Below are 19,124 nucleotides of genomic sequence, written 5' to 3'. Positions count from 1 at the left end.
AAAAATAAAAAAGGCTTACATGTAACAATACCGTTCAGAAAGCAAGAGGCTGTACTTCCTACAGGGATAGCATTTACTCAGCAGTGAAATGAAGAGGTGTACAATACAATAATTGTTTCACTGGTATTTCTGCCATTTGCAAACTTTCTAGCAGTACCTAGCCTGCTCTCAGAACATTTTTGAGAACTCCTTCCTTGTTAGATATTGAGACAGCAAGTATAGGAAACATAACACAGAGAAGTCCTAAGAACTGGACTTGCAGTTCAGCTGTTGCCCCAGTGATGACCTATATACTGGACACCCAAGAATGCAGAGTCATTTACAAATTCTGTGATGGGATGGGGGGGTGCAGGGTGGGGATCAAAAGAAATACAGCAGGAAAACAAAACATTTATCTTGATCATTTGGGATTTCTTCCTTAAATATATACAGGACATATATAAAATGCACTTTTGTTTTTCTCTGCAAAGCACTTCACATTGATATGCCCACTAGTACACGTGCAATCTACTGCATGATCTCAAGAGCCTCATCATACCCAAATTATCAAAAAAAAAAATGCAGCCTGTAGCTTATACTAGCAAATGTGATTACAGGCTCGCCTCCATGAAGACAAAGGAGCAGAGAGGCACAACAGCAGGCAGGGGAACCCCAATAACCTACTCAGAGAAAGGAGCCCTTGTCCCAACCCCTCCCCGGGCTGTCATGGGGGAGCCTCAGCCCCATGGGCCAAGGGAGGTCCCCATCCATCAGTCTGTGGGGAGGCTCTCCAGGTCTCCTTTCAGACTGAGGGAGTTTAGCCCAGGGGCATGGGAGTCATTGTGGAATGCAGGGAATGAGTATTTTGGGATTGTACAAAACTATTATGGGATATTTACGGTAGGGGGAAAAAGGTGGGTAAAGGGAGAGTTCAGGGTGGTTTGGGGAGGAACAAGTGTGAGAGACTAGAGGAAAAAGGGGGATAAAAGCCATCTATAAACTGGCATTTGGTCGGTACGCTTTGCTGGCCATGCCCTGCACCTGATCAGCACAGTCTATCCCATCTTCTCATTAAACTCCATTTCCAGCTCCTCGTGGGTGAGAGGCTGTCTACTCCATGGGTCTGTGTGCATACAGAGGACCAAGTGCAGTAACTGCAGTCAGACCGTGTGACAGCAGGGCCCACACATCGGGGTGGCAACAGCTGGAGAGACCGGAGAGTGTGCATTTGTGTGGGTGCGTATGTTGGTGTGTAATCACTACTGAACGTCGAGCCAGATGAACCAACAAGTGGGATAAGATGCTTAGGAGGCAAGTATTGGTGTGGCTGTAAGTCTGGGCCAGATAACCAGCGGGGACAAGAGGACTCTGAAATGTGGCTAGTGGAGGACCAAGCCAGCTACTGGAGAGACCTGGGGATTTGGAGGTCAGCTACTGGTAAGGTCATAGTTCCAGGCCAGCAACTGGAGAGACCCATCTACATCTGTGCGTCACTCTGTGAGGCATCAAGGAAACCAGTGGATCCTGGGCCAGCTACTGCACAGACTGGGTGTCTAAGACCAGCTACTACAGAGGAACTCATACTGATGTGCGTGTGTATATGCTTATGTATTTTATACTAACGGGCCTTCATCCTGAGCAGGCAGAGAAGAGAAGAGGATGAGGCCATTGGTGCTCTTTGTGTTTGCATGAGTGCTGCATTTTCTTTCTGTGTCAGTCTGTGTGGCTGCTCGTGCATATATGTACATATGTATTGTGTGTATGTGTGCCTCTTGGCAACGTGTGCTCAGCCTTGCTATGGCTGGATCTGAGGACACAGAGCTGCAGCAGGCTCACCTCTACCAGCCTATGGGATTCGGCAGCACCTAAATGCTTACCAGCATCTTTTCTGGGGATGAGTGGGAGAAAAGTATGCAGTTTCCTCAATCTTGAAAAATGTTCCCAGTAAGTGGCAAACTTACTTTTTCCAACACCACACAAATAAGAAATTAATTATTAAAGATGAACAGAAAAGTTCACTCATTTAAGTGCCCATGGTGCCTGCTCAATAGCAAGCCAATAAATGAGATCTGTAACAGAGCTAACACCATTTAAAATTCTTCCTAAGTGCTTGGGTTCATTCATGCCTGAAGTACTAACTTACTGTCCGTAATATCCAATACAAAATCTTGATGTATCTAAACTTGTACTGAAGTTCAAAACAGTTAGTGATATATACGCCAGCTGGCATTTGAGCAAATGTAACTCACAACGAAAAGCAAAATATGACATCCAGTCACTTAGTTAAACAACTCTGGTTCATAGCTGCCATTAAAGTGTTGACACAGGGACTACAGACAGTAAAATGACTGGTATCAATCAGTTTCACCCTAAATAGGGATCAGTTTAACATCCTCGACATACACAATGTTTAAAGACATCAGCTAACCCCCGAGCACGTGTCTGAAGAATGCTCTACCATACAGTATCCCCAGAGTATCAGGCACTTGTATTTTAGGTATAAATTACTGCATCTCACACATTTCTGGACTGGGTAAATCGTTATTTTCCCAATGCCTCTCTTTTAAAATGTGGCGGTGCTATCTGAGTACCCCTCAGCCAAAGCCAGACAAGGCGCCTCTGCTGAAGCACAGGAAGAAGAGAGGTCTCCATAGCAACAGGGACCGCAGAGGCTCTCACAACCCCTCTTCTTCATCCATTCCCCAAACTCAATTTTTTCTTCCAAAGAGAACTGCTTAGTAGTTCACTTGAAAACACATAAAAAGCAAAAGCATAATACCTATTCCAGACAGATTTTATCAAGGGTGCAACCCGAACTGGGCTTACTGATGCAGGGTCCATTATTCCTGAGGCGTGGAACCACCCATACAAAAATGCAGGGGAAAATTATTACTATAATGTTATGATACTGTAATAAGTTATTACTATGCAAGTATTATTACATGTAAATATTACCACTCATATCATTACATTTGCCTGATGCTTCTTATTAGACTTGATTTTCAGTCACTTTTTGCTTTGCCAACTTTAACTATTCCAGCTAATCAGCAACAAAGTTAATTTATGCAAAGTGCCTTGTTTAGAAGATTTCATCTAAACCAATTCCAGTTTTTCTAAGAATGACACCAGTAGAAACAAAACAACATCCTTCCCAACCCCAGACCCTTTTTTTTTTCCCCCTCAGATGGTTCTACCCTTTTTGGGGGCAGGGCTACAAATTTTTGCTGGAGCTATTGCAGACATGCCCCTCGTTCTTTAAAAATTCTCTCAGTCTAGCATTTAATCATGTACCTACAGTATTTTTTACTGCAAGATTCCTCCCTTCATTCTTTATAGAAGATGCCTGTGGCAAACTTCACTGGTAGTTATTCCAAGATACAAATATTTATTCCTTATGCTAGTATACATTTGCCTTTACAAACACGTTACTCTGACTGACATTTATTTTCGGATTATATCCCAGAAGGGATCTATCCCTTCATAAATTAGGTGCTGTAACAATTCCATTTTACATCTATGTGTATAGATGTCAAGACAGGGAGACAAAAATCAGTTTCAAGGGCAGGGAGAGGCTGGAGCCAAACAGCTTATGGGAAATCCTCAGGAAAAGGGCGAGCCTGAAGCCTTGCCTCTTGTTGTCCTGCAGGAGACTGGGAAGACTCACTTTTCACTTGGTCTGGTATCTGTTTCAAAGCGCACTGTTTTCTTTCAAAGCACACCACCCTTTGATATCATCACAGCATGGTTAGAAACCAGGAGGTAACCAATCTAACACACAGCTTCCAAAAAAAGTGCTATAACCACTAGAATAGAGTGCAAAGTGTATCAGAGCATCCTCAGCCTTTCCAGTGAAATTTCTTTCTATACAAGACAGATTTGGGAAGACAAAAGAGCAAGTAACCAAGAGCCTCATTCCCCAAACCCCAATTAAGGCACTGATATGCAAGGTCTGGGAGAGTTTCCTGGATTTGGGATACTCTCTGTGCATTTTTTGCTAACTGTAAGATGCATATTCAGTCTGGGGAGTAGACCCTGGCATGGAGGACATCTTTTTCTCATTGTAATTTTCATCAATTGTCTAGTATGGGGTTTTTTTCCCAAATGTCTGAAAAGAATGATTTTTTTAAAGAAGAAATTCATGCAGTTTTACCTGCATGGAAAACATGAAAATTGTGAACAGACTCAAATAACCTCAGGAGCACATGCAGACTCTCATACCTGGGAAACATGAAACAAATAGAAACTACAAGCCATGATAATGGGATATAATCTTGCCTAAGCCTAATATGACACGAACATTCAGCTACACCTATGCTGCAGTCAGTAAAATAACAACTCATATAAGCTCCCCCATTTAACTGCAGTTAATGGTATGTAAATTTGTATGTAAATAAGTGAACTGTGGAAAAATCCATCTTAAGAGTGACAGAGCCCATATCCTGATCTCCCTCAAAACTGCTATTCCTGGTCTTCCTTTCCCTTCTCCTGAGAATAACAGAAGATGCTATCATCCATTGCATTTTGCCCATTAATTTTATCTCCCTTTCAAGCTAAGCTCACTGTGCATGCTGGCTACAGGCGCTCTTTGGAGAGCCTCTTCTTCATTTCCAAGACTCCCTCCCACTCCTTGCCCTCAACTGAAAGCACCTGCAGCCACCTCCAGTGACCTCTCCCTGCCAAAGCTCAGAAGTAATACTCCTTCTTCCTTCTGTCAAAGATTTGGTTGCTGTGCTAAGTAATAATTCATCTCTGCAGATTAATTACCTCTAATGGCAAGAGAAAAACATCCTTTGTAGAGCAATATTGCTCTATTCCTATATTCACTGCAAATCTGATCTCAAGATTCTTCTTTGATAAAAAGGAAGCTATTAAAAATTTACTCGCTTTGAAAAGGAGCCCTATGTCATCCCAAGCTTTAAAAAAAAAAAAAAAGCATCTTTGATTTGCCATTCATCAGTTAAGTTGTCACCTATTTAAAAGTCATTGTCCACATGTATCCTTTTTCAAACTAGTGACAGCCACAAGAGTAAAGGCAGTAACTCCATATTCTTCTGAATCAAATAGCTAATCTTTTTTCACAGTTACCATGTTCAAATACTCTACTGTTTATTCATTTCTGAATAGCAGCCAAAAATATACTAGCACTTTTTGCTGTTTTCTTTTCATGCTGGAGGAGGGGGTGGAGGGAAGAAATTATCTGAATTAAAAAATAGTATAAATTTCAGGTTACAAATTTAAATTCTTAAATCCAATGAAAAACAACCTATAAACTTTGCTCTACCCCTTTGACCCCAGACTGAAAGATCTGAAGCCTCTATTTCTTATGACTACGAATTTGTGATGAGTAACACCAACAGCACTGGTGATCCCCCTTTGCAGCCTGGCTGCTCTGCTGTGTGTTACTGAAATATATTGCAGTGCGTTGCAGTCCTACCGTGCTGTAGTTAATCCTCACAGCATGCTCTGTATATTAGAAGCCCAAACAGCCTGAGATATGCCCCCAAAAATGGAAGAGTGAGATCACTGCATGAGGTCCACCCCACTCTATGGTCTTCATGATGAGAGAACAAACAAGAGAAAATCTAGAATGCACCCTGTTTACACAGGTCTCAGAAGGGGGAGAATGGAAAACAAAAAAACAAGAAACACTTTCCTAGGGTAATATAACAGAATTGCTGCGCTGCATGCTTCTCAAATGGCAGCAGTTTCTTTACCTTAGGGTCCTCTTATCTGTAAAGCCAATGCAGATGCATCTGCACAGCCAGATGTAGCTCCCAGTCCATTAGTCACCAGGGAAGAAGCCAGCAGAGTCTCACTTTCCTGGCCCACTGATCTCAAGTCAATCTTCCCTTCACCACAGTAGCAGGCAACAAAAACTGGTATCCCCTTGAAAGGCTCCTGAACTTCCTGGTTTCTGTACTTGCCCTGTGAGAACAAGCCCTATCCGTACATGGCAAAGGTACAGACAACCTAGCACAATGAGAGTCATGGAGACAACCATCAGTGGCCTGAATTGCTCTGGGCCATGCTGACCATTATGATCACAACATATCATACAAAAGCTGAAGCCTAACTTCTCTCCAGCAAGAGGAACCAACTTCCCATGGTTATGAGAACACTACAATTTTCCTTTTCTACCATTCCAATGGTACGTGCCAGTCCTCTTCCAAATAAATCCCCACACAATCAGCAAAACTCATCAAATCTCTTTTTTTGATTTAAAGAAGGAAAAAAAAAAATCCCAAGCAGAACTTTACTGCTGCTCAAAGAGGAGCAACTTTAGAAACTGCATGAAAAACTGTGCTTTTGTTATGAATTTGTATCACTGATGGCACTCTGCTACTATGGCAATAGGTGGCAGAACAACATTGTGAAGTGGACAGATTTAGAAGGACTCTGAAACAAGAACCCAGAGACAGACAAACAGGGTAACGTGCCAAAAAAATTCAGGAGAATGGAGAATATGGTCTCCCATCTTCAAAATGTTAGTAATTTGACAGGGCAGTAGTTGTAAACCTAAATTTTATTTTATCCTTCTTTTTATCAACTTCACATGAACACCACCATCCCTTAGATAGTAGCCATTTGAATTTGCCAGCTGAAGACCCTAGCCAGTATTACCATGAGTGCAAATCATCATTCACTTCCACAAGTAATCCTGACTTCATCATCTTAGCCACATCCATTTGGTGGCATAGGTGGAGGGAACTGGCCTGAAACACAGGTTAGACAAAACAGTTCCTACGGTTCTTACAAGGCAGTAAAAATTCATCTAACCTGAGTCAGGCAGAATACACAGGGAACCGCAGAGCAGATAGATCTGTGCAGGATTAGTGGAACTGAAGCAATCAGTCTCGAAGCAAATCTCTAACATTCTTGTTCTTCCGTTGACGACGTCTGCATCCTTTCAGAAACAAGTTCAGACGTGCAAAGCTCGAATCTCCTGACACCTTTTACCACACAAGATTAGGTCAACCGAAGGGAATGAGTACTGACCACGTATGTTCCTTCTCATGTCACACTGCTCCGGTCCGCATCATTCCAGTGGCCAGTAAAATCAGCTAGCTCTTCCCATTGGTGCCTTTTACTTTCCCTCACATTTAAGGTAATGAAAGTTGCTGCATTACACACATAAATTCAACACATTAGCTTTCCTTTTGCTAAGCCAATTAGGGGCAGTTGAGGGGTCCAAAAAACAGTCATTCATATGACAGAGTGGACAGAAGTAGCATAATTATTTTGGCTTCTATTCTCCTATAGTAACTTTTCATAGAAGCAACAGATTTAATCATACTGTACCTGCACAGCTATGGCCTAAGCAGACTACTGAGCACAACTCACCTGACCCCACAGCAGACACGCACTTCTCATTCCAGAGTTCCTGAGGCACCCACTCTCTTGATTTCAGGGAGTACCAAGTACACATGTGGATCAGAAAAGGAAAGTGGTAACGAGAGGCATGGGTCTCTTCCTAGTTCTTCTGCTGATGCTCAGCGCACTTGTATTTTTTTCTGTAACATGTTCCACACTCCCTGATCCAAGTACAGTTCAAGCAGTGGAATGAGAAACACCAGTGGCAAGCACCAGTGGCAAGCGTTTTCACTGTTTTATTCTAGCCCTGCCCTGAGCTGATAGCTTACAGGCTAGGAAATGCCATTACTATGAGAACTGCCCTTACAGCCATGGAACTGCACAGGAAGACAGCATTAACAAGGCCTTCTAGTCTCATACATACTTGGTACCTCACCTTGTGCATTTGGTACATAAGTTCACCAACATGTGCAAAGCATTTAAAGCTCCCCAGATGAATTCCCCAGTTCATGTGCTCAGCTAAGCACCACAGACAGAAATGGCTTGCAAGTCTTGAATATACTGCAAATCTTTCCTTCACAGAGGCAAACCAAGCTGCTGAGCAGGAGAACTAAACTGACCAAATTCCTCCCTCTAATGCCTCCTGTCTTGTGCTGAAATCTTGTGGTAGGCTACAGCCAAAGGAGTAGAACCAACGGGTAGAACCAGTTGGGTTCAAAGTATAGACATGCAGATTTACCCCATTTTATTCCTCAGTCCTTGAAAATTAAAATCATAGGTAGTCTGCTAAGCAAGAACTTCCACACAAGCAGAGGAAAAGCAACAGAAGGAAATTTGTGCAGACTCAAAGTCACATGAACAGCTATTTAAAACTATAGCGTTTAAGCACATTGTAGCTTCATTAACTCAGTAACTCGTGACCAAGTTATCTGAAGAACTTTCATCTCTAACTGCCCTAAATTATAAGTGATTTTTAGACTAATAATTATGTTTTGTCCATTCCAAACAGGGAATAATCTGATTCTTTACAAAATCAGAAATTTTTAACAATTAAAACTTTCTACAAATTCGGACAAAAAACAATAGGAAAAAATCTGCCAATCAGCAAACCTCTGCTTGATACTTCTGGTTGGTTCTACCAGTTAGATCCTCTGATGTACATGTTAAGGTCACAGCCAGTTCAAGCTTTGGCAAGCTTGTCACAACTGCACAATCCCTTTTAAAGACAAACAAAAATTCTAGACTTTAGTATAATTGTTATTGCTACCTAAAATAAATAAATAAATTGAGGATGTGCTTTCAATGTATTGTAAAGTAACCATAAAGAATAACAGTTTGACTCTTTCTTGCCCTTAGCAGGTATCATGAAATACTCTCCATAGCACTGTCCTTCCACAACACGGGGAAAACTAACACAGTAATTTCTCCTACTGTTACAGGTCTCCCCACAGGTCTCAAACAAGGGTCTTAAATGGGAGAGAAAAACATAGTGTACATCTCTCTCACAACTGACTATCATATTTTTCTGCACAACAGGAACCCAAATTAAATTCACAACCCCAACTGTGATTCTTCCCTCTTGTAGGACCTGGACCTCTCCGTGCCGTAGGCTGCTGCCTATGTCAGACCCCAGTATTCGTTATCAAGACTGAGGCACATACATTTGTTCCCTTTCAAGCTGAAAGCAGAAAACATTTCCTCCTTTTAAAAGGGTAGTGCTCTTTTATCTAATAGCAAAGTGGCTTGGGCACTGACATGGGATGTACGAGTTGCACATCCTCCTAAAAGAGACAGGATTCAAACCCATACACCCTACCTCTGAGGAGAGTGCCCCCCATCCCATGCTTTAGGGGGAAGGATAGTCCTAATTCCCCTCGAAGGGTCTCGCCTCTGCAAAGAGGAACCTGAGACTCACTGGACCAAAGAACTGCTATTCTGTAGCTCAGCCGAGGGGCCCACCTGAGAGAGAAAAGAGCTGGATGCCACCCATGCTCTAAGGACCATGGCAGAGAACAAATGAAGAGGAAAACTTAATTAACCACGTTTGTGCAAGCATAAGTGTGAGGTAAATACCAAGTTGTTCTCCCCTGTTGATGCACAGATAGTGTGCAGCATGTGCACAAGCAAAACTTCTGGCACTTATGAGGGTTGAGCATGCAGGCACAAAAACCTGGAGACCTTCTGAAGATCAGGGCTTCAGCTTCTTTGTGACTTTGTTTCCATTCAGTAAAGAGGGAACAGCAGTACATTCATAGGGATGAAATGGGAAGACATTTTTAAAGACTCTCAAGTTTTCAGCTGTTAGGATAGCATGTGTCATAAATGTTCTTAAAATAGTGTTTCAGAGCAGCAGGGAGACTGGAAAAGAAGGCAGCATCAAAAAAATAGTTAAAATTGGTTTCCATCACTGTAAATTCACGAGGCCAACTGCTAACGATTGTCATTGGACTACTGCATTTTCATATTTTAAAAAACCATTATTTCCTCTCCTGTTTTGCTCTTTGATAAGCCTGGAGAAGCCTCCTGATCTGGAGGCTTTATCGGCCATTCAATCTGCAAATAAACCCCTTATAACAGGTCCAAATCTTTTCACAGAGCCAACCTCTTGAAAGCAAATTGCAGGAGCGCCAAACCATGACTTACTACTGTAAGGTACTACTGTACTTTTGTCTTGCCAAGTTTATAGCTATGGTATTTTTTTGTTGGTTGGTTTTTAAAAACTCCTAGCTGCTGAAGGCATTATTATATGACAGTGTCTGTTTTCTTCTTCAAATAAAATTTGAGTATCCATGCTCATGAAAGTAAGTCTGGACATAAGACCCAAATGTACGCTCTTAAGGCTCAAAACCCAAAAGACGAAGAACTAAAATGCTGACTTTTCTCATTCAAATTTGTTATTTTTAGGACACTATTTGCTGGCTATCATTTTGTGCCAGGCACTATCCAACATACACAACAAGAGAGTCCTTTCCCCACACTACCTATGCGCTAAATAGAAAAAAAGCAAGAACCATGAGGATTAACCCCACTGGACAGAGGAATAATTGAGGCCAAAAGACTCAGTGATTACAGTAATAACCAGTAAGTGTATTGCTGACTGAGCCCAGAGCTCAATGCTGTTCCAAGACTATGCTTACCCTCTGCTTAAAAATTATTTCAGTGATATTAAATATTACCAAGAAGAAATTGCTATTAGAATTAATTACCATGGCCACAGAAATGGATTTTAGCATTACTCAAGATCAGGAAAAACAAAAACAAAATCGTTGATAATAAGAGCCAATGACCATCAGCCAAGTCCTACTGAACTAAGAGAGCTGGAGACTTTCTCAGTCAAGCCCTGTGGGAAAAGCCTCATCATCATTTTCAGTAACTAGCTTTGAATGACTTAGACAGTAGCAGCATTCTGCTGAAACACAGCTTACTCATCTCCCAAACAGTGCTAAATTCACTCACCAAAAGGTTTATTTTGCCTTTTTTTTGGGTAAGAAATTCACATGTATTCCTAACAAAACAATGTACTATGAGCACCTAGAAAGCAAATGTACACACATTTGTAAAGTTATAGGGCTATATATTTTTTGTTTACTACCACTTATGTAAAGTGTATGATTCCTAATTGAAGTACAACAAGTAGGCAGGATTGCACATGGTTATACATGCTTACAGCATAAAGTACTTCCAAAGGATTCATCTGAAATCTGCAGGACAAAATGCAGAGTTACTGCAGTGTGAAACAGAAATTCAGTAAAACTTGTTTAAAACACTCCACACCCTTTTCTATGGTAAAGAGAACAGATCCCATTACAGTTGAAAATAGGAGTATAATCAACCCATTACATTTTTGCCCATTTAAAATTCTGATAGAAAAGTTTACTAAGTGATTCATATATATAATGTATCAGTTCTCATCTGTGATGAATAGCTAACTTTTTATAGTTAAAGCTTTCGCACATCAGAAATCCACAAGGAACATGAACTCATGCACCTGAGGACCTAACATGCAAAAATTAGAGTCACTAAGGCAGCAAATGATGTTAGTTACCATTTGGCCTGCATCCCTGACCATAAGGATAAACAAACCACATCAACAAAAAACTCCAGCAACACCCACTTACCCAGCAAAGAGCCTACGAAGATGACAATTTGCACGGTGGTAGTGAAATGCCTGTAGGTCTGCTCTTCGCCGTGCTCCTCGCTCTCCGCGGCACCAGCCTCGCTGCTGTTCCCACCCTGCCACACCATCTGCCCAGCCGAGGTGTTCCTCATCTCCAGAGCTCTGGTGACAGCCTGGTACGGGGGATGCTCGCTTTCGTTCCTCGAGATCCAGCTTTTGTCGTATCCCATGGCAAAGTTCCTGCCTTCCTTGCTGCCACCTAATACCCGCAGGTTATTGAGCCCCTGCCTTTAATGACTGAACGGGGCCCACAGGCGAAAAAGCACTTCTGATAAAGCCCCATCTCTGAAACTCAGAGGCATCTTCACCACATTGCCGTGTCCCAGAAAGCAAGCCTGGCTTTTCACATTTCTACCTTGTAAATCACGATAGCCAGTAAAGAAAAGCAGAAAATAAAGCAGGCTCCTCCTTGCGATTAGCTGTCCCATATTTCTTGCTTCACAGTACCACAGCGTTTCCTCAGCGTGTTCTACTGTAACACACGTGAATGAGGACATTACAGTCCACACAGCAGCTCATCTCCCTAACCCCGCCAGAAGGTCACCTCACGCCCGCCGCGTACACGCTCCCACGCACGCGGACTTACTATACATTAACACCGGTTTGGAAAAGTTGATGGACCACAAGCTCTGTCCCCCCACTCCATCCTCAGCTTTGGCGTTAGCTGCGCTCACAACCCTGAGAGAGGAAAGACATCTCTTTCCCCGTGGCACACCTCCTAGCTCGCTCTCCTCTCCTTCTGCCCGCTCCTCCTGGGGTGAGACATGGCTCCGTCCCCGTCCCTCCTTGCTCTGCGCGACACTGGACGCCAAGAAGACCCTTAGACGGCGCCCACAGAAGTCAATGACTGCTTGCACTCCAGCTATTTCTCGGGGAAAATTAATTTGGTTTTGAATCCCAAGGCGGGGGGCACTCGAGCCTCCAACGAACCAAAAAGCCTCCGTATGATCCTGCGTGGCCCCCTGCGCGCTCGCCCCGCACCGAGCGCGGCTGGCGGTGACAGCGCTGCGCCTCCGGGCGCCAACATCCCGGCCCGGGCGCCGGGCTCGGCTGCGCTGCGCTGCGCTGCCCTGCCGCCGCCCGCGGCCCCGCCGCTCCACACTGCGGAGAGCGGCCAAGCCCCGCCGCCCGCGGGAGGCGGTGCCCGGCGGGCCGGGGCGGGCCGGGCCGGGGTCGGGGCCGGGCCTCCGAGCTCCCGCCTCCGCCGCGCTCCCGCGGGGCGCCGCCATCACGTGGCCGCGGCGCTCGGCGGGGCCCGCAGCGCCGCCATTTTGCGCGGGGGCGCTGGGGCTGGCCTTGCTGGGGCAGGCGGGAAGCCTCTGTCGCGGCAGCCACCGCCGGTATTTTAAAACAGGTCCGTAACTCTGAAGGCAGAGTTTCGAAAGACAGTGCTAGCTTCTATATCTACATATATGTGTCCAGTTTTGGGCCCCTCTATACGAGAAAGACATTGAGGTCCTGGAGCGTGTTCAGAGAAGGGCAACAAAGCTGGTGAAGGGTCTGGAGCACAGGCCTTATGAGGAGCGGCTGAGGGAACTGGGGTTGTTTAGCCTGGAGAAGAGGAGGCTGAGGGGAGACCTTATCGCTCTCTACAACTACCTGACAGGAGGTTGTAGTGAGGTGGGTGTTGGTCTCTTCTCCCATGTAGTTAGCAATAGGACAAGAGGAAATGGGCTTAAGCTGCACCAGGGGAGGTTTAGGTTGGAAATTAGGAAAAATTTCTTTACGGAAAGGGTGGTCAAGCATTGGAACAGGCTGCCCAGAGAGGTGGTGGAGTCCCCATCCCTGGAAGCGTTCAAAAAACGGGTAGATATGGCACTTTGGGACATGGTTTAGTCTAGTCTACCCTTGATTGGTTTAGAGTAGACTTGGTAGCGTAGGTTAGTGGTTGGACTGGATGACCTTAAAGGTCTTTTCCAACCTAAACGACTCTATGGTTCTATATTATTTGTTAAAACAGGTATTTTTTTTTTTAATACTTAATTTGTCAGGAAAGCTCCTCTATAGGCATGATAAGTTTGGAGTTTAAGTGTGCATCCATATAGCGGGTGCACATTTGTGTTTCATTTGAAGATTTTAGGAGGACGGCTAGTTAAAAATCAAGCCAAAAAACCTTTTTCAGCCATTGGCCAGCGAATTTGGAAGTGCCCCCTGGAAGAACAGCTACCCATGAGTATAACCCCTGCACAGCGAGGCTTTTTCAGGGACTCCAAACCGACAAAATGTGTTTCTGTGATCTATATCGTCTCCTACGAACTTAGAGGAAGGTGCTCTGCCATGGGTTCAAAGACGTTTGCTGACCACAGGGCAACGGGGACTGCCACCGCCCCATCCAGCCACCGCAGGCCCTGGAGGCTGCTGCTGTACAACCTCAGCTTCTGCCGCCCTGCGTTCAGGCCCTGCCCTTTGCAGCCTCCGCTCTGGGAGTGAGTCTCCCAACTCATTGCTTCAGGCTCTTTTCTAGTAATTCATGGCTTTGCCCCACTCCCAGCCTGGCCCCAGGCTCACACACCCGCCTACCCTTTCCCCCCACCCCTCCTCCCGACTCGTTAACTTTGCCCAGCCAGTCCCAGGGTTTTTCACTTTCCCCAGGCAATAATCAACAGCTTCCACCATGTTTTCCCCTCATCTTTGTTTCCTGGGGTTCCTGCATGAGCTTCCTCCTCCTTTTGGTCCCCGGACATCCCTGTGGCCGTTTTGGCCAGTCTCTGTGATCAGACTGACGTGCTCCCTTCCACCTCCCAGCCACCAGCAAGGTGCCTTTCCTCACCCAGCGGCCCATTCCTTCCGCTCCTCCCTCCAGGACCCTTCCCCTCTCTCCTGCGCTTCACCTGGAGAGACTCTCCTCCCCTCACCGTGCACAGGGGGAAGTAAAAGCACACTCTCACATCCGACATCATTAAATGTTAATGGCTAGAATTAAATTTCAGTGTTGTGGGATGTGAGAATTTTAAATTTTGGCTTAAATTTTGGAAGGGAAGCTTCTGTCCAGATGCAGTCTGGGCACATGTTCAGGACTCTTCAGTGATGTTCATTGTACTCCAGTAAATCTGTGCAGAGCATGTGAATACTTCCCCCCCCCCCCCCCCCCCGCCAATATAATTTGGTTTAGTTTATGCAGGTTTTCACAAGGCTAGCTAGCAAAGCCACAACACTGAAAAAGGCTGTCTCTTCTGCCTCACCCATCTTCACACTTCTGCTGGGGTACAAGACTTTTTAAAAGAAATTCTCAGAATGTTTTTATTATTATGTTATTTTTCTCTGGTTTTCTACTTGGAAACAATGAGTCATTGTAGAAGAAATTAAGAACAAAAAATAAAATAGCCTGAGGTAGACATCTGGTCTAGAGCATTTCATCCCAACTGGTTAAAATTTTGCCAAGTCACGAAGAACAAAGAACGGGAACAGTGGGGCAGCTTTAACAACACATAACGTTACCTGACCCACCCATTGTTACACAATGTAACAGGGGAGAAGTTTCCCATGTGCTGGGCAGCGTGCCCCACACAAAGCGCTTGGAAAGTGTAAACCCATAATTTCTGTTAAAGAAAATTGTACTGAAGTTTCTTAATGACTTCTGCATCATATCTTCAAATTGGCAATTCTTGCTGTATCTTTGTGTGGGAGAGAACACAAATTTTTATTTCTAATCTTTAACACAGAGAGACTATATATACAAATTGATAGATGAGCATACTCAACTGCACCAGTGGTTCAAATACAGCAGTTACTTCTAAAAAAGTGCAATAAACTAGTGGACAATTACAGTGCCCCAGGTCACATTTGACTGTGCAAAAGGAGATCTCTGTTGTAAGATAAGCACAGCTTTGGTCATGCATTTCCCACAGGGGAAAAAAAAAAAAAAAAGTGAGACAGAAAAACCCTACCACTAGAGGCACATTCCAGGCATTCCTAGACATGGTAAGGAACAGCACCAGAAGAGTGATAACAGTTTAAGATTTGGTTTTGGTTATATACTAATGAGATTATGAAACTAACAGTTACTAAATAAGTGATAATCCCAGCTGGGACTATAAGAATTATGGAAAGAGAAACAAAGTATGCAAGAATGAAACAAGTTTTCAATTTCAGATGGACAAATTGAGGGCGATAGAAACTTCATTAGAGTAAATCCCTCCTTAAGTGGTCTGTTTATAACAAAAAGTCTGTCCTCAAAGGTCAGGGAGTAAAGTGAAGATCACCAAAACTCCATTGATACAAACCTTGTAAATCAAAGAGAAGCATCAGAAGATTTTTCATGCAATGACAAAAGTAAAGAAAAATTTAGTCCATTATACTGCAACAAGAGAGATTTAGAATAATGCAAGTATGGTTGTGAAACTTATTTTACTTGTTTTCAATGAAGATGACAGAATTTGATCTTTAGGGCAAAGATAATATAACTGATGGGGAACCTGGTATGAACATGACTAGGTCTAAGGCAGAAAGAAAACTCCAAGATTCAGTTAATTCAGTTTCAGTGGACCACACTTGTTTCCTACATTTCCTAACAAAGGAATTCACCTAAGTATAGTAATGGGTGCATGGTAGCCAGCTACAGACTACTGCAGCATTTTTTTTGTCTGCAGATTACATACCTAATAGATAAGCTTGTATGTATGAATTTACTTGGGCGTTTTTCATTAAGGTCCCAAAACTTTAAAGGCTACATGATCGCGTGGCAATCCTTCTGTTCTGTAGTTACCGCACAAAGTGAAATGAAGAAAAGCACATCATCTTCTCTGCTTATCACTGCTCCCCTGACAACACCCGGCTGCCTCTCTCTGGCAAGTCCCACCAAGGAGACCCAGGGGCTGAGGGGGTGCTCACAGGGTCCGGCCACACTTTGGAGCTCAGCCAGCCAGAGAGTAAGGCTGCTCACACTCCACCACCTAGTAGTCGTGAAAGCAATCCACAGTGGAAACATTTTTTTAGTTTCCACATGGCTGTGCATCCTGGCCCAGCTCTACGTGAAATCCATTCTGAATTTTGTGGTTCTTTTTCCCCTTTGCAAATCTTTCTGAAGGTCTATAAAAAAAATCCGCAGTCGCTACTCATACTTGGTGCCTATGTCTATATTTGCAGATACACCTGGGGGCATACCTTGGGGAAGTTCAGAGTGGACATTAGGAAAAGGTTCTTCACCGAGAGGGTGGCTGGTCACTGAACAGGCTCCCCAGGGCAGCAATCACAGCACCGAGCCCGCCAGAGTTCAAGGAGCATCTGGACAACGCTGTTAGTCGTACGGTTTAGTTTTAGACAGCCCTGCGAGGAGCAGGGCGTTGGACTCGGTGATCCTTACGGGCCCCTTCCAACTCGAGGTACTCTCCCATTCCATGAGGCACAGCCACTCCGGGCCTCCACAGCTGCGAGGACGGGGCGTCTGGGACGAGGCAGGCGGGACCGCGAGTGGCCGCGGGGGCAGAGCCGGGCACCGCGGCGGCGCTGGGCAACATGCCGCGGTCCCTCACGGGGTGGCAGAGCCCCAGGAAGGCCGCCGAGAGCCGTCGGGTTCACGCCCCTGCACGGCCCGCGGCTAACGCGGCGCCGAGGCCGCCGCCAGCCCACCGCACGCCGGCACACGGCTCCTGCGAGGGCTGCGGGACCGGCGCCGGCCTTCCCCGCGGCCGCCGCTGCCGGACGCACCACCAGGCCGCAAGCGCCTCCTCCTCCTCCCGCCGCCGCGGAGGCGGTGCCGGGGCGCGGCGGAGCGCGGCCGCCGCTGGGCCGGCGCCACTTCCACGGTGGCAGCGCCGCGGGGTGGCCCGCGATGGCCGCCGCCCGCCCCCGCCGGGGGAGCTGACATGGCCCGGGCGAGCGGCGCGCAGCAGCCGGCGGCGGAGGCGGCCGCAGAGCCGCCGGAGAGCTACCAGCTGCGGCAGGAGAACGAGCTGCAGGTGCTGGAGTCCATTTACGGGCCGGACTTCCAGGATCTGCGGCGGAGCCAGGCCTGGAAGGTAGCGAGCGGGGCTGCCGCCGCCTGCGCGGAGCCAGCCGGGTGTTGGGGCGCCCGCCCGCCGCCTGGCCCTTGCGCTGGGGCCCGCTCGCTGCGCGCTCTCGGCGCTTCCCGCGCCCGTCAGCGGCTGGGGCGGCAGCGCCGCGGGTCCCCTCCTGCCGGGTGGCCGCGGGGGGCAGAGCGGGGCCCGGCCGCGCTGCCGGCGCCTCTGGGCGGGGGCGGTGGCGGTGGCGGTGGCGGTGGCGGTGGGGAGGCTGCTGGCGCTTTCTCGCTGCTGCCAGGTGCTGGCGTTTCTTGCCCGGAGCACCTTGCCTCTCGCCGGCTGCCCTTGTCCCCCCCGGCTTGGGTAGGCGGCCGTGTACCTGAGCGAGCGCCTTTGCAGCCCGTCCTCTAGGGCGATGCGTTGGCACTGTAATTAATGCTGTGCGTGTAACGTGCGCTTTGATTAGCTGTCCGGTTATTTTAAAATTGCCTCTTAATTCATCCCTTAACCGACTAATTACATACCTGCTCAATTAATTCATCTCATCGGTATACATGGTGCTGATCTTTGCGTATTTATTATATGCTGTTGTTTACTCAAGCTGTGGCTGTTTCCATGATAAATTAACTTTCATTTTTATGTATTTTTTGTTAATTACAACTAATTAGTGCGCCGTTCTATTACTCACTAGTCTTTCCCATTTCTCTTTTGTGCCCACAATGTCTAATTGATAATTTTTTTCCAGCTGCATCTGTGGCGCTGCTTTCCTGTACCTGGAGGTATCGGTCACTCTTTTCAGTTCCCCAAGTTCACTGCTACTGTCATTTCTTTTTACATTCTGTTGATCATTAGTTTCTACAAAATACATCATAGCCCAGCTGTCTTTTTTCTGCCATAAACCTGAACATAAAATTCTTGCAGCAACCTATAACTTTTTTTTTTTTCATAGAGTTTCATGCAAACACTGTTAGTAATTTACTGAGTTTTCATAAGTGTTGCAGACTTCACTCCCTATCAGATTCATACCTGACATCCTCTTGACTTAACCTGTTCTTTTCCCTGCTGGAAATGCAAAGGGAAAATAGAGGAGATAGTGACCATCTTCTAACCTGTTTCTGTACTTGTTATTCCATGTGGTCTTATTTCCCTACCTATTTGTCATGTTACTAAGGTCTGGGTTGGTTTTTTTTTTTTTAAAAAAAAAGTATTTTTCTAATTGAAAAGAAAAAGTTTAAAATGTTTATATGGGCATGTTTTACTTTATTCTGATTTTGAGTAGGCAATTTGGACAGGATGGGGGGAGTATTTTAACAATACTTGTTAAAAGTTCGTTTTATGCCAAAACCAAAAATATAAATACAAAAAAATTACTACCCATGTGTTTGGCCACACAAGGTGTATAGAGATGTGATGTTGTAGTCTGTTGCCATGTCAGAAAATAAAACATTGAGTGGTGTTTACTAGTGATCTAAAACAAACACAAAAGAAACAATATTTTTCTTGTAATGAATACTTTAATTTGTGATATTCCATAAATAACCTGTATTACATTTATTTTTTCCTACTACTAGCCTACAGTAGGCAGAATACAAGGGTTTTATTATAAAACCTCCTTTTTGCTCAGTCTGAATCATCTTTCTAATAACTGTAACTACACCTATCTGAAGAAGTTCTAAAAACATACTGGATAAACTGTGATAATTGCTGAACCAGTTCAC

General features: G+C 45.2%; 2 protein-coding genes across 3 annotated transcripts in view; one reads left to right on the top strand and one right to left on the bottom strand.

Moving 5' to 3' along the window:
- Positions 1-11,637, bottom strand: part of GPR176 (G protein-coupled receptor 176) — a 43,575-nt gene extending 31,938 nt beyond the window's left edge. Inside the window, exons 1-2 of one of the 2 annotated variants that reach the window (XM_075713099.1) lie at positions 11,411-11,637; positions 2,727-2,833 (exon numbers count right to left, since the gene is read on the bottom strand). In XM_075713099.1, the coding sequence (XP_075569214.1) occupies positions 2,727-2,833; positions 11,411-11,637 (334 nt within the window). Of the gene's footprint in view, positions 1-2,726; positions 2,834-11,408 lie in introns of both variants that reach the window. The other variant, XM_075713100.1, reaches the window with a different exon arrangement.
- Positions 11,638-17,271: 5,634 nt separating this feature from the next.
- EIF2AK4 (eukaryotic translation initiation factor 2 alpha kinase 4) overlaps positions 17,272-19,124 on the top strand; it is a 41,057-nt gene continuing 39,204 nt past the window's right edge. The window contains exon 1 of the mRNA XM_075712798.1: positions 17,272-17,424. Within this exon, the coding sequence (XP_075568913.1) occupies positions 17,272-17,424 (153 nt within the window). The remainder of the gene's footprint in view (positions 17,425-19,124) is intronic.

This window comes from Pelecanus crispus, chromosome 6 (genome assembly GCF_030463565.1).
Source record: "Pelecanus crispus isolate bPelCri1 chromosome 6, bPelCri1.pri, whole genome shotgun sequence".
Classification (NCBI taxonomy): domain Eukaryota; kingdom Metazoa; phylum Chordata; class Aves; order Pelecaniformes; family Pelecanidae; genus Pelecanus; species Pelecanus crispus.
This window is presented reverse-complemented; position numbering and strand designations above follow the sequence as displayed.